This window comes from Ptychodera flava, chromosome 4 (genome assembly GCF_041260155.1).
Source record: "Ptychodera flava strain L36383 chromosome 4, AS_Pfla_20210202, whole genome shotgun sequence".
Classification (NCBI taxonomy): domain Eukaryota; kingdom Metazoa; phylum Hemichordata; class Enteropneusta; family Ptychoderidae; genus Ptychodera; species Ptychodera flava.
This window is the reverse complement of record NC_091931.1, coordinates 46932943-46945566: the sequence shown is the minus strand read 5'-3', so window position 1 is coordinate 46945566 and position 12624 is coordinate 46932943. Positions and strand designations below refer to the sequence as shown.

General features: G+C 36.8%; 1 protein-coding gene across 4 annotated transcripts in view; it reads right to left on the bottom strand.

The window, feature by feature from the left end:
- The window catches only part of LOC139131985 (WD repeat-containing protein 17-like), an 82903-nt gene that overhangs the window by 2707 nt on the left and 67572 nt on the right, over window positions 1–12624 (bottom strand). For 2 of the 4 annotated variants that reach the window (XM_070698333.1, XM_070698334.1), the window contains exons 16-27: window positions 12281–12436; window positions 11828–11892; window positions 11220–11447; window positions 10739–10838; window positions 10025–10167; window positions 9405–9425; window positions 6942–7053; window positions 6294–6435; window positions 5020–5122; window positions 4626–4727; window positions 4207–4308; window positions 2275–2452 (exon numbers count right to left, since the gene is read on the bottom strand). In XM_070698333.1, coding sequence (XP_070554434.1) covers window positions 2275–2452; window positions 4207–4308; window positions 4626–4727; window positions 5020–5122; window positions 6294–6435; window positions 6942–7053; window positions 9405–9425; window positions 10025–10167; window positions 10739–10838; window positions 11220–11447; window positions 11828–11892; window positions 12281–12436 — 1452 coding nt within the window. The remainder of the gene's footprint in view (window positions 1–2274; window positions 2453–4206; window positions 4309–4625; window positions 4728–5019; window positions 5123–6293; window positions 6436–6941; window positions 7054–9404; window positions 9426–10024; window positions 10168–10738; window positions 10839–11219; window positions 11448–11827; window positions 11893–12280; window positions 12437–12624) is intronic. The other 2 variants (XM_070698335.1, XM_070698336.1) reach the window with 1 other exon arrangement.

Below are 12624 nucleotides of genomic sequence, written 5' to 3'. Positions count from 1 at the left end.
CGTCATATCCATACATTATTACTGATAATGTATTCCATTATTCAGCATTGCGGCCCCACAGCGAGCAAGTTTTTTTTTTTGAAAACGAAAAAAGGACTGCGCATTTAAAAGGAGGGGAAATATCGGATAAACCATGTAATACACAAAACTATAAATCTTGACAATGGTTCACAATATTGATAATAATGTCTTACTGTACGATTTATTACATTTTTTGAGTCCTCACGCACGCACTTGCCGTCTGTCTGGCTGGCGCTCAGCATGCAGTCCCCGTCCGATACGCTGGTTGTACTACTACGTTTGTTTACAACATGGTTCGCTTCGTTGCCGTATAGGTGAAACAGAACTCAGTACGTTTGCAAACTCCTAGACGATACTGGGTTTGACACATGGCATATTATGTATGTCAGTGGCCATGTAAACGATGCAAGCGTGAAAGGCTACTCGAACCAGCCGTAAACGGGCCAACAACGGCAGCTTGCTGTCATCAACCTTGACCGGAAGTGTTTACGGATATACTACGGAGCCATTCAAAGTCTCGGTCCAAGGTCAGCTACTACCAACAATCATGACGACGTGGACTCTCCATTGATCTAACATCTAACACCTAATTCTGATGCACTGACTGTAATCGGACACAACTCATCGTTTTTTTCTCCATGTCTGTGATTTTACCTTGCCTTGTTCTCGATATCGCGACGGTACCGAAACCCTCTAGTATGTTTGTCAACTGTACCTTTCAAGCACCCGTTTACATCAAGTTCTGTCGTTCGCCGAAATAAAATAGCTCTTCTCAAGAAGCCATCGAAAATTAAATTTATAGACACAATTATTATTGAAATATAAACATTTGAATAACAATGTTGAACTCTGTTGATATCGTTTGCAATGAATGCTGTACTACTAGCGACATAATAATGATCGTATTGATCAGCTGATACCATGGCATGCAGCTCGCTGATCATACTGATGTCGATGCATGAACATTCCGTTTTCTTCATCTCTGGCATTTCACCGTGTCGATTTTTTGAATGGCATGATATTTAAAGGTGATGTTTCAAGTTTGATATAGACGGTAGGGATGCAGTTACTTTTCATTTCCTTCGAAAATACATCGTTTTTCAATTCAAAATGAACCGTGAAAGTGCTAGTCATTTTTTGTGTTGAACGTGCGTGTTCAGTGCAGTTGCAGTGTGGAGTGTGTGTAAATGTATGCAGAGTCAGGGCCGATCATGCCGGAAGACGCTCACTGGCTTCAAACTCGGTTTAAATTTCCTTTTTTATTCGTTTTCTACAACTACAAATTCGCTGGCATTGCCAAAACTATAAAATAATAGCAATAATGCAACCCCCCGGCCCATTAATGGACTCAAGCAAACTTTGCACTCCACAATGTACTCGACTTCGCCTCGTACATTATGTCGTGCAAAGTTTGTGTTCGTCCATTATGGGCCGGAGGTGGTACATTATTGCTTAATAATATTAATTTTCAGGATGAACTCTGACACAACCAACTATTACCCTATTGCCTTTTACAAAGAGTAAAATAGCTGCTACAAGTATAAGAAACAATTACACAATCTATCTGAATTGTGTTGCCAGTCAAGTTGGTAAAGCAAGTATCAAGTGCAGAACTACTTGAACCCTAATGCCTTGGAATACCTAATACCAAACCTATTTGAATCCTATTGCCTAAATACTGAGTAAACAACCTATATGAGCCCTGTAGCTAAATACCCAGTAAAAAACTTACATAATCCTCTTGCCCAATCTACATGAATCATATTGCATGTATACCCAGTGCACAACCTACGTGAGTCCTATCGTCTAATTATTTAGTAGGCAACTCAGTCCTATTGCCTAAATACCCAGTACCCTAACCTACCGGTACATTAATAGAATTGTCTGTAAACAGTTAACACAACCAACCTCACTGCCGGTAGTCTACTCAGTAACAACCTGCCTCAATTGTAAATCCCATTATGCACAAACTAATAACACAATGTTACTATATCAAATTGCCAATAAACTACCATAATAAAATAATGTATCAGAATCCTATTGCTTAGTAATCAATCAACAAAACCTGACAGAATCCTATTACCAAAATACCAATTACACAATCTAAAATATCCTATTACCAAATACCAATTACACAATCTAAAATATCCTATTACCAAATACCAATTACACAATCTAAAATATCCTATTACCAAAATACCAATTACACAATCTAAAATATCCTATTACCAAAATACCAATTACGCAACCTACCTGAATCCTATTACCCGTCAGATAGGATACATGTACATCAGAATGACTTGGTAAATGAGATCCTGATACCAGATCTGGTCCTACATCAACATCACTACTCTCTGGTCCAGCTTTCTTCAGAAGAGACTCACAGATGACTCTATGTTCTTCTTTTGGTGTTGAGTTCTCCCTTGATGAGCTGAAAAGCAACGGTGTAATAAAAGTTTCAAAAGAAATATCAAAGTTGGTACATTCGTCAGAATTTAAAGACAAGTGTGTCAATCCCTAGATCTAGACATGGCCATGTATTACAAATCTTTATTATTGGTCTATCCGTACTGCTCTTTTTATTGCAAGAAGAATGAGGTTTTTAAAAATTAATAACAGGTGCCAAGATTGCTATTTTGGTGTAAAAATAGGTTATCTTTTGTAAGATTATTAAATCTTGTAGGCCATGCAATTTCAACATGAACAATTTTTCAAAAAGACGCAGTCAATATGGAAAATGTTTTAATATTTCAGTCAGCAGCTTACCTTTAACACTTTCACTGCGTATTAATTTTTATACGTGCATTCCTGTGCGTAGTTTTCTATGGATATATGGCCTTATAAATATTGATTTACATGCATGAGCTGTATCTTTGTAACTATACGAGTATTCGGGACAATTTTTTCAGTGAGTATTGCAATATGACAGGGCATCATAAAAATGAACAAAAAGTCACGTGACTCATCTGGAAGGTCACGTGAAAGTGGCAGCCATATTGGATTTTAGAAAAAATTCAAAAAATGTTGCATTTTTTGTTATTTCAATATATAAATGTATTTTTGTCAGCATAACACTTATTAAATTACCACTTACATTATATTAACTCAAATTAAGCAGGGGGAACACATACTCTAAAACATATTCAACATAAATGAGGTAAATATGCATATTTATTACAAGTTCATCTTCAAACAACAGGTATCATCTGACATTCAAAAGAGAGATATATTATATATATGCTTATATACTTGTAGCTAGTCCGATATGTGTAATTGTCACTGATAGATTGATGCCGTACAAAATCCACAGGATACCCCATCAATATTTATGACGTTTGTCACCGACCCTTTGTTGCACTTTGCTCTCAGCATGCTCAGCTAGCTGGCCTACCTTCCTGTCTTGCTTGCAATCTCTGTCTTTGCTCAACTGGTTCGGGAACATATTGAATTTCGGTATTAGAGTTGTAATTTGAAATTTGACTTCCGCTATCTCCGTCGAGTTCAGTTTCACGACCAGTTACAATTCCACTATCACTGTCTAGGAAAACATGCTCAAGGGCTTGGTCAGTGTTAAACTGTGCCCGCGTCGCCATTTTTAAATACCCCCTGACAGAAAAATAACAACTGATCACACGATCCTTACAAATTACGGCGGAGAAATGACAGAGTATGGTGGCATTTGTTTACAAATTTTGCGCGCATGCTCATTTAGGTTTGACCTCTACCTCGTACGCTACACTAGGCTTGAGGAAATAGTCAACAAACATGATGTAGATCAGACAAAGCCAACGTATATCGAACGCATATAAACGCGTATGTTCTTGGCGCGTTTACGCGCCTCCCGCAGTCTGGCCGTTGGCGCAGAATGCGCCCTCCCACGGTGAAAGTGTTAAAGTTATTCATCAGACAAATGTACGCAGTTATTGAAGTGCTTTGTTCTTTAAGCAGGACTATCAATGCTTACAAATTTTAATTATTGTGGAAGCCACTTATAGTTATTGCTATGAAATATGGAGAACACCACTTTGGTGCAAAAACTGGTACAGAAAGTTTGGATTAAGGGGTGGAGGCTTCAAGAAGACAAGGATGGGACTTGTTGATTAGATTATCTTTTTTCAAAAATATCAGAAAGTGAGAGAAGTACTAGTCTGTGGTTTTATAATGAACACTACAAACAAAATTCACCTTTTGTTGTTTAGTTGTTTAATGATTCTCCAAGCCTCTAATTCTGATACAACTTGTTTCTCTGTAAATGGAACGGCAACCAAATCCCTTGTACACAATAACCTGTCAATAAAGGAACAATGAATATTGGATTAGAGTTTTATTCCATTTCCAGCAAGATTCAATGAATGCAGCACATTAAATCTTTTCTATACACATCATCATTACATCAATGTTTCCTAAGATCTGAAACCTCTTATTGATTATTATCACTATCACAGTCTAATCATTACGATAATCATCATCATCATCATCATCATCATCATCATCTTCATCTCCATTAACTGCATTTACTTTGCTGAAAAGAATCATAAGACAAAATATTGACATGTTCACAAACACATCAGACAATTGAATGTAAACATAACTGGGTCACTTACTTGCTATGTTCAAAGAGTGCTGGCACTATGCTATCATACTCCCTTCTCAAAGCAACCAATGCACCAATATAGGCACTGATTGCCAGCAACTCATTACGCTGTCTGAAAATGAACATTTATATAGACAGAAGTTCAGTCAATATAGTGCAAACTTAGATATCATTGCCAACTTCAAGGTTATTTATAGAGCATTTGCTTGGTCTCTAAAATCTGATTGGTACTGTATCACTGTGTTCACCAATCACATTTCTCTTTAGATTTGAAACAGATCGACTGTTAATTACAACATATAGCAATCATGTTACGTACAGTATGGATGATTAAAGTCTGTCACACCAAAGTTTACCTCAAACTGTCTTATCCTGCTTATCAACTATTGTTGTTTGACACTTACTTGGAACATTTCTGCTGTTGTAGTTTCTCTGTTCGTATACTTGACAGTAAATCCAATAATGGTTTCACTTCTTCCACTTGCCATTTGGATGCAGACATTTTGGCTGAAAAAATCAATGCCATGATATTCTAGATGATCAAATGACAGGCAAATAGATGTCACAAATTTTGATCTTGAAAGGGTAAATTGTCTGAGACAATGCTTTCATCTCTGGTCTATCTCCCTTTGAATGAGTCAAACCAAAGAATGTCAACAATATGGACAGACTAAGGGTAGGTGGTGTTAGGTCATAGAGAGTACTGAAATAGGTTAAACCTGGAATTTGAACTGACTATGGTATGAACAAACCCATGTATCCAAACGTGCATAGAAATATGTGTTTTACCATTATGCATTTGTACACACTAGTTTGTTTATACTGCCATCAAGCAATCTCTTGGGCGTACTGAGTCTGTAGAACACATCATAGAACACATTTTATTCAGGAATACAACCATACTCCCTAAATTTGGTATTAAAAATAGCAACAAGTAGGAGTAAAGTCCACCCTGAACAATTTATAAATTAATAACATCCTAGGGGTCAAGTTATTGCTGAAGCTATTGGAGGGCCCTTCAAGAAAACCAATTGCTAAACTCAGTATTGTTCAGATGCACCAGTAAAACAAGTACGACACACAGCACAGGTCGAGGAAAATGATGTCTTTGCCTCTTCGATGAATATGTAATCTTGCCCCAAGACTGACAATGTAATCACACTTGTAAGGTTATGAAATGTTTTTCATGAATCAGAAAGTCTTGTCTGCACTGATAACACCAAACGAGACCCGAGTAGTATTTGGTTCACATCAAGCAATTTGTTTTATGTTTTACAAAGTGTGTAGTAGAATTATTCATGATAAATAACCTATATTTGAAATATTGGGAAAATTCATGTTAGCAAGTCTTATATATGAAATGTCATTTGTCTTTTCTTGTACCATGGTACACTATGCCATTATCGTGAAGAATTATTCATTACAAACAAAGTAATATCAAACAAAACATCGATATTTAACATTAACATTGTTTAAAGCTTTGATGAAGTCATAGACAATGGAGGGGGCCCTCTACTGTCCATCATAAAACTTATCAAAAGTACTTTTTTAATATCAAGTACTTTAATATGAACATTTGTCATCAATTCTAACTCAACATGAAAGTCCAATGAATGAAAAGAGAAGAACCAAACCATGGCAACATTAACTTTCAAATTTGTAGTTTACAAATACTCACATTTAATTTCAGCTAATCCAATATCCAGGGCACTTTCAGGATTTGGAGAAAGAATGTAATATTTCACAGCCTCAAGAGTGTTGCCTTGATCATCAGCTTCTTTGGCAAACTTCAAGGAGTCTTCCAAGGAAGCCAAACCAGCCTAGCATAAAATGTAAAGGTACAGAAGTTAACTTACAAATTCAATCAAAAACCTACAAATGTGACTTATTTTGATGAGATCACTTTGATCTTGACTTGCACCTGGCGTGCATGTGTGTGGAAAAAACTTCCAATGAATATATTTCTGCATTTGCATTTTATTTGTCCCTTTTGTTTGTTCAATAATCGTCTCATGACCATGACAAGTTCAATGTTACATTTTTCTATTATTCCCAAACACTAATATTATAGGGTACAAGAGTTTGATAAACATTACAATAAATTTTATTGGTCACTCTAAGTTGGCAAATATATGACATAAACATGTGACCTCACTCAGTGTAACCCATAATATATAGCATGATATGACATGACATGACACGACATGATATGACATGACATGGCATGACACAATATGACATGACATGACATGGCATGACACGACATGACATGGCATGACACAATATGACATGACATGACATGACATGACATGACAACTACCGGTACCTTTTGATGTAGATCATTGATTTCAGCAGAACTGCCAGTACATCTTGCACACATTCTGATAAGTGGAAGATCACAGTCAGGGATGGTCTTCAACAAATCAATTGCTAAGTCCCTGTTGATATCAGGTAATACACACGTAAGCAACCAATAACTATTTTCTTTAGGGTGTCCATATTTTGATAGACCAAAACAATTTTCCTTATTTCACAAATTTCTGATTTGCTAGTAGCTGTAAGTATTTGATGATTTTTTGCACTGTGATAATTTCTATTTGTAATGTCAACTACAGTTTCTTATTATACTCCCTACTGCATGTTAACACACACGGTATTTAATTTATCAACATACACATGTAGACTCCATTGTCATTATCATCAGGCAAATTCTAGAATTCAAACAGTGCATGCCTTTCACAAGTGTAGACGCAGTGTTGACAAACTTAACAGCAAGTATTTCAACATGCTTTTGGGAAGTCTCACAAGATCTTGGAATTGACTTACATAATAAAAAGTTTGAAAAAAATCATCAACAGTTACAGCTACTGTATGTATTTGGGACACTGTTGTTGACTGTCATTCATTGAAAGCAAAATTTGATTTTCCTGGATTTCCACTATCTAAATATTCCATTGTAGTTGAAAGGGCAATACTAACATAGATGTACAACAAACGATCCCCTCTGATCCTGTTAGTTCTTACACTTGGTCAAGCGAATAACAATATCACAGAGATCCATTACACTGTTATAGTCAGAAAAAAACCAAATGTAGAGTTTTTATCACATGAAATGAGTGTGCATACACTTTACAACTGAAGCGGCAAAAACAAATTAAGTTACTTTGAAACATAAGGTGATTCTTTGGTGTATGCAAACAAATATTCAACTATTAAACTTACTGATTTCAAGACTAAGTTTCTACAATGGTATGACCACATTAGCTGAAGCAGTGCCAATAGTAGCATTATGACTGCACAGGGTTGTCTTTGGGTGCATTAAGTTGTTGTTGTGGTTGCTGAGGTATGGACTTAAGGCTGAAATGGGCAATTTGGCGATGGTGCATGTGAGTGCAAAGGGGAAAATAGAGTTGTGACATTCACAGGAAATCAGTTATGATTGACATTTTGTGACTGTGATAAGGGGGAGTGGAGTTGTGACTGTGAAAAGGGGGAGTGAGTTGTGACTGTGATAAGGGGGAGTGGAGTTGTGACTGTGATAAGGGGGGGGGCATAGAGTTGTGACTGTGATAAGGGGGAGTGGAGTTGTGACTGTGATAAGGGGGAGTGGAGTTGTGACTGTGATAAGGGGGAGTGGAGTTGTGACTGTGATAAGGGGGAGTGGAGTTGTGACTGTGATAAGGGGGAGTGGAGTTGTGACTGTGATGAAGGGGAGTTGAGTTGTGACTGTGATAAGGGGGAGTGGAGTTGTGACTGTGATAAGGGGGAGTGGAGTTGTGACTGTGATAAGGGGGAGTGGAGTTGTGACTGTGATAAGGGGAGTGGAGTTGAGACTGTGATAAGGGGGAGTGGAGTTGTGACTGTGATAAGGGCTAGTGGAGTTGTGACTGTGATAAGGGCGAGTGGAGGTGTGACTGTGATAAGGGGGAGCATACAGTTGTAACTGTGATAAGGGGGAGTGGAGTTGTGACTGTGATAAGGGGAGTGGAATTGTGACTGTGATAAGGGGGAGTGGAGTTGTGACTGTGATAAGGGGGAGTGGAGTTGTGACTGTGATAAGGGGGAGTGGAGTTGTGACTGTGATAAGGGGGAGTGGAGTTGTGACTGTGATAAGGGGGAGTGGAGTTGTGACTGTGATAAGGGGGAGTGGAGTTGTGACTGTGATAAGGGGGAGTGGAGTTGTGACTGTGATAAGGGGGAGCATAGAGTTGTGACTGTGATAAGGGGGAGTGGAGTTGTGACTGTGATAAGGGGGAGCATAGAGTTGTGACTGTGATAAGGGGGAGTGGAGTTGTGACTGTGATAAGGGGGAGTGGAGTTGTGACTGTGATAAGGGGGAGTGGAGTTGTGACTGTGATAAGGGGGAGTGGAGTTGTGACTGTGATAAGGGGGAGCATAGAGTTGTGACTGTGATAAGGGGGAGTGGAGTTGTGACTGTGATAAGGGGGAGTGGAGTTGTGACTGTGATAAGGGGGAGTGGAGTTGTGACTGTGATAAGGGGGAGTGGAGTTGTGACTGTGATAAGGGACATAGAGTTATGACTGTGATAAGGGTGCATGGCTCAAGTTGTGAGTGTAATAAGGGGGACATAGAGAGATGACTGTGATTGGGGGCGCCACTGAGTTGTGATTGTTATCAGGTGACCAAGGTGAAGTGAGTTTGATTTGAAGTACGTTCTCAAAACTGATCATTGTGAAATCACCTTTACAAGTAAAGTGGAAAATTGACAAAGCAAACTGACAGATGTCAGTGTAGTAAAATGTTAGAGTTGTAGATAAAGTAGAGATACCTGTATTCAGATGAAGGGAAGCTGTATGTTGCAGGATAGGAAGCAGATTAAGGAAAAAGATGGAAAGACATTAGTCAAGTTACAAATACTGCAAAGACAGTAGAAGTAGGTAAGTAGAAGGTCATTTGCAAAGCAGTTTTTAGTGATTTAACAGCTCCCATTTCTGGTTACCAGGAACAGTTTTATGATAATTGTTAAGAATATAAGAATGTAGCAAAATATTCAAGGGCTGACCAAATGTATCAAATACTGTAATGCTACAGAATCGTCAAGTAATTACACAGTACCTAAAAACCCTAAATCAGTTCGGATTGATGCAGAGAAAAATTGAAGTAAAATCTCTCTAGGTTTGCTTGACTCTCCACCACCATAACATTAGGGCAATAAGTGTAGAAATTTCCCAGCATACTTTATATAGTCCCAGCGTGCTTTGTATAGACGGTGTTGTGACAAGGAGTTGTGCAGTCTAAAGACTGAATACCCTCACCCCATCTGCCCGTCTGTCTGTCTATCTGTTTGAGTCTCTTTCTTTCTGCAACCTTACTTCACATTCAGACGTTACCCTATATTAACAAAACATTTTGAGATTTAGACAGCGAGGGTTATAGTATCTAACTCACCAACGACTTATTCTCTCACATCTTCTAGCCAGTAATTCAGTAGCAAATGAAGTCAAGGCTCTATGATCCTTTGTTTTCAAAGTTGACCCAGTGCTAATCGCAAGTTCAAGTTCATTTCCACGTATCAGCTTTGACATGGCCAACTAATGAAAAAAATAGTGCAACTATGATACGCAATGAACCGAAAAAAAAAGAAATGCTTGCTAGCAGTGAAACTGAGGAAATACTGTCAATATAGTGACTGACATCTTAATAATACTGACATTATCACAATTTTATGAACAAATGAAAGATGTCTATGCATTATGAATAATCTTTGGTGTACTAATAAACATAGTCATATGAAAACAATGAATATCATCCATACGCTGGAACATTTATCATTTAAATAATGTAGCAATAACATCGGCAATAACAGCAATTTTATACTTGAGATACTGGTTCATTTGTCTCAGAGCTAATTTCATGACAAAATCAAAGGCATCATTTCAGAAGATTTAGCCTTTGCACCAGCAGTTCAGTGTAATTGTGTAAGTTGCATTTTCAATTGTAATTAAGGTATGTTTGCAATGATAAGATAAGTACATTATTCAAATTCTATTTCAGTGATAAACATTAAAGCAATGGCATAGAATTTGTGCAAAAATAACAGCCTAGCTTCCTTGAAGTATGAATTTTTTAAACTTTTATTAAAATATATCATTCTATAATCACCTTTGCATTTTCAACAGAAAGATGACAGCATGCTGCCAGGACGGGTGAACCGGCTTGAAAATACCAATCTGCTAATTCCTCACTACATTTATGAAGTATCCTGTCAAAGTTACAAATAAACATTATTTACATCAATTTAATATAAAATTTCAGTACTGGAACTTACTGGCAAGTATTTTATCCAATGTGAACATTTAGAAATGTTCTTTTAACAACTTCATGGAAAAGAAGTGATATCTCACAATCAAAAAAGTAACACTGTACTGTTAAAATCAACAAGTAAAATCCCACAGCAAAATTGACTCAACAGATATAATACGATATTTCATCAGCACACAACACAGAAAAGCAGTAACTGTTTGGGCACAAATTACTTTAGATGAGCAAAACTATATTTTCTTATAAATAAGAACAAATATATTTAATATCAAAGGTAATGCTTGCAAGTAAGTTGCATTTCAAAGCCAAACAAAAATCTTACTTATTGTAATCAGGAAGAGGCTCTTCTAGACCATTGCACTTTCCATCTGGGCGATATGCAGTGTATGGAGGCCGGAGACTGCCCTCACAGGCCACTTGTGCAACTAGCATAGCTTCCTGAAATTGTCCATGGCCTGAGTGGTAGTCTACAAGTTTAGCAGCTTGACCAGTAGCAACACAGTATGGTATACACGCATCATTGTCTTCTTTCATCAGACAGTCAGCATGTCTAAATATCATAACATCAAAAAGTTGGTTTTAATATGACAGTTATGCTCACAATTTATCACATTTTATAATTGCAGTAACAAAATAGTTGTAAATTTGACAGGATGTAATATTTACTTGCTGTCATCTTTACACAGACTTTCAAAGCATAATATTGTACTCATTAAGGTACATTTTGCACTATTTTAAAACTTTACACAATAAACATTTTTCAATACACTCATTTCAAGATGAGACAAAATCTTCCATCAATGTACAGACATTACCAGCAAAGCTCTGTTGATATTGACATAGCATTGATATCACGCAATATGAAATTTCTCTTACATTACTTAAATAACAGTGAAAAACAATATTTGATTCAAAAAACAATATTTTTACCTTTCTGTTAATTGTTTCCAATATTCATAGGAGACACCAGGAGCTACAGACAATGCTTTGTTCCACTGAAAGACAATTGTAAAATAATGTACAGTAAGAAAAACAGAAGAAACATTATGTGTACAAAACAGAGAAGCTCTGACCATAATAACATTGATAAACTTGATAAATTTTACAAGCAATTTATGAAAAAATAACAGCATTAAACAGACTTGATTTTTAACTAGAAGAAGAACACTTTTTAGACCTTGAGAAGGAATCAAAATGACACCAAGAATTTCTATCACCAGAAATCAAAGCAAGGGTAAAATGATGGATAAAATAAAAACACTGCATTTAAAAATACTTGTCAGTTTCTCACAGTACAGAATCAGTAGTGGTGTTTTCCTAGTTATCATATTGCACACATATTTCATATAAATGCAAGTATTTCTTTTTCCATCTTAACCTTACCTCTCCTAGTTCAACCATTAATTCACAATATCTTTGGATATTTCCAAGTCGTATATGAATCTGTGCAGCTTCCCGTAATCTTTCTTCTTTACTTTGAGCTCCGATACCAGCTCCAAATCTTGACATCTTCACAATTTCAAGTTCTTGTGCACCAGACTATCATGGACAATACATATCAGATACAAACACACAAAATGTTTCTTCATCTCAAATACTGACTTGGATCGGTAAACATTATTTTCTAAAGTTTTGAGACAGTTTCAGAATCAGGGATAGAAATATTGATATTTCACATGTTTTTATTTTTTCAAGTGACTGTTGATTCAAAACTTTAAAGTATTTGG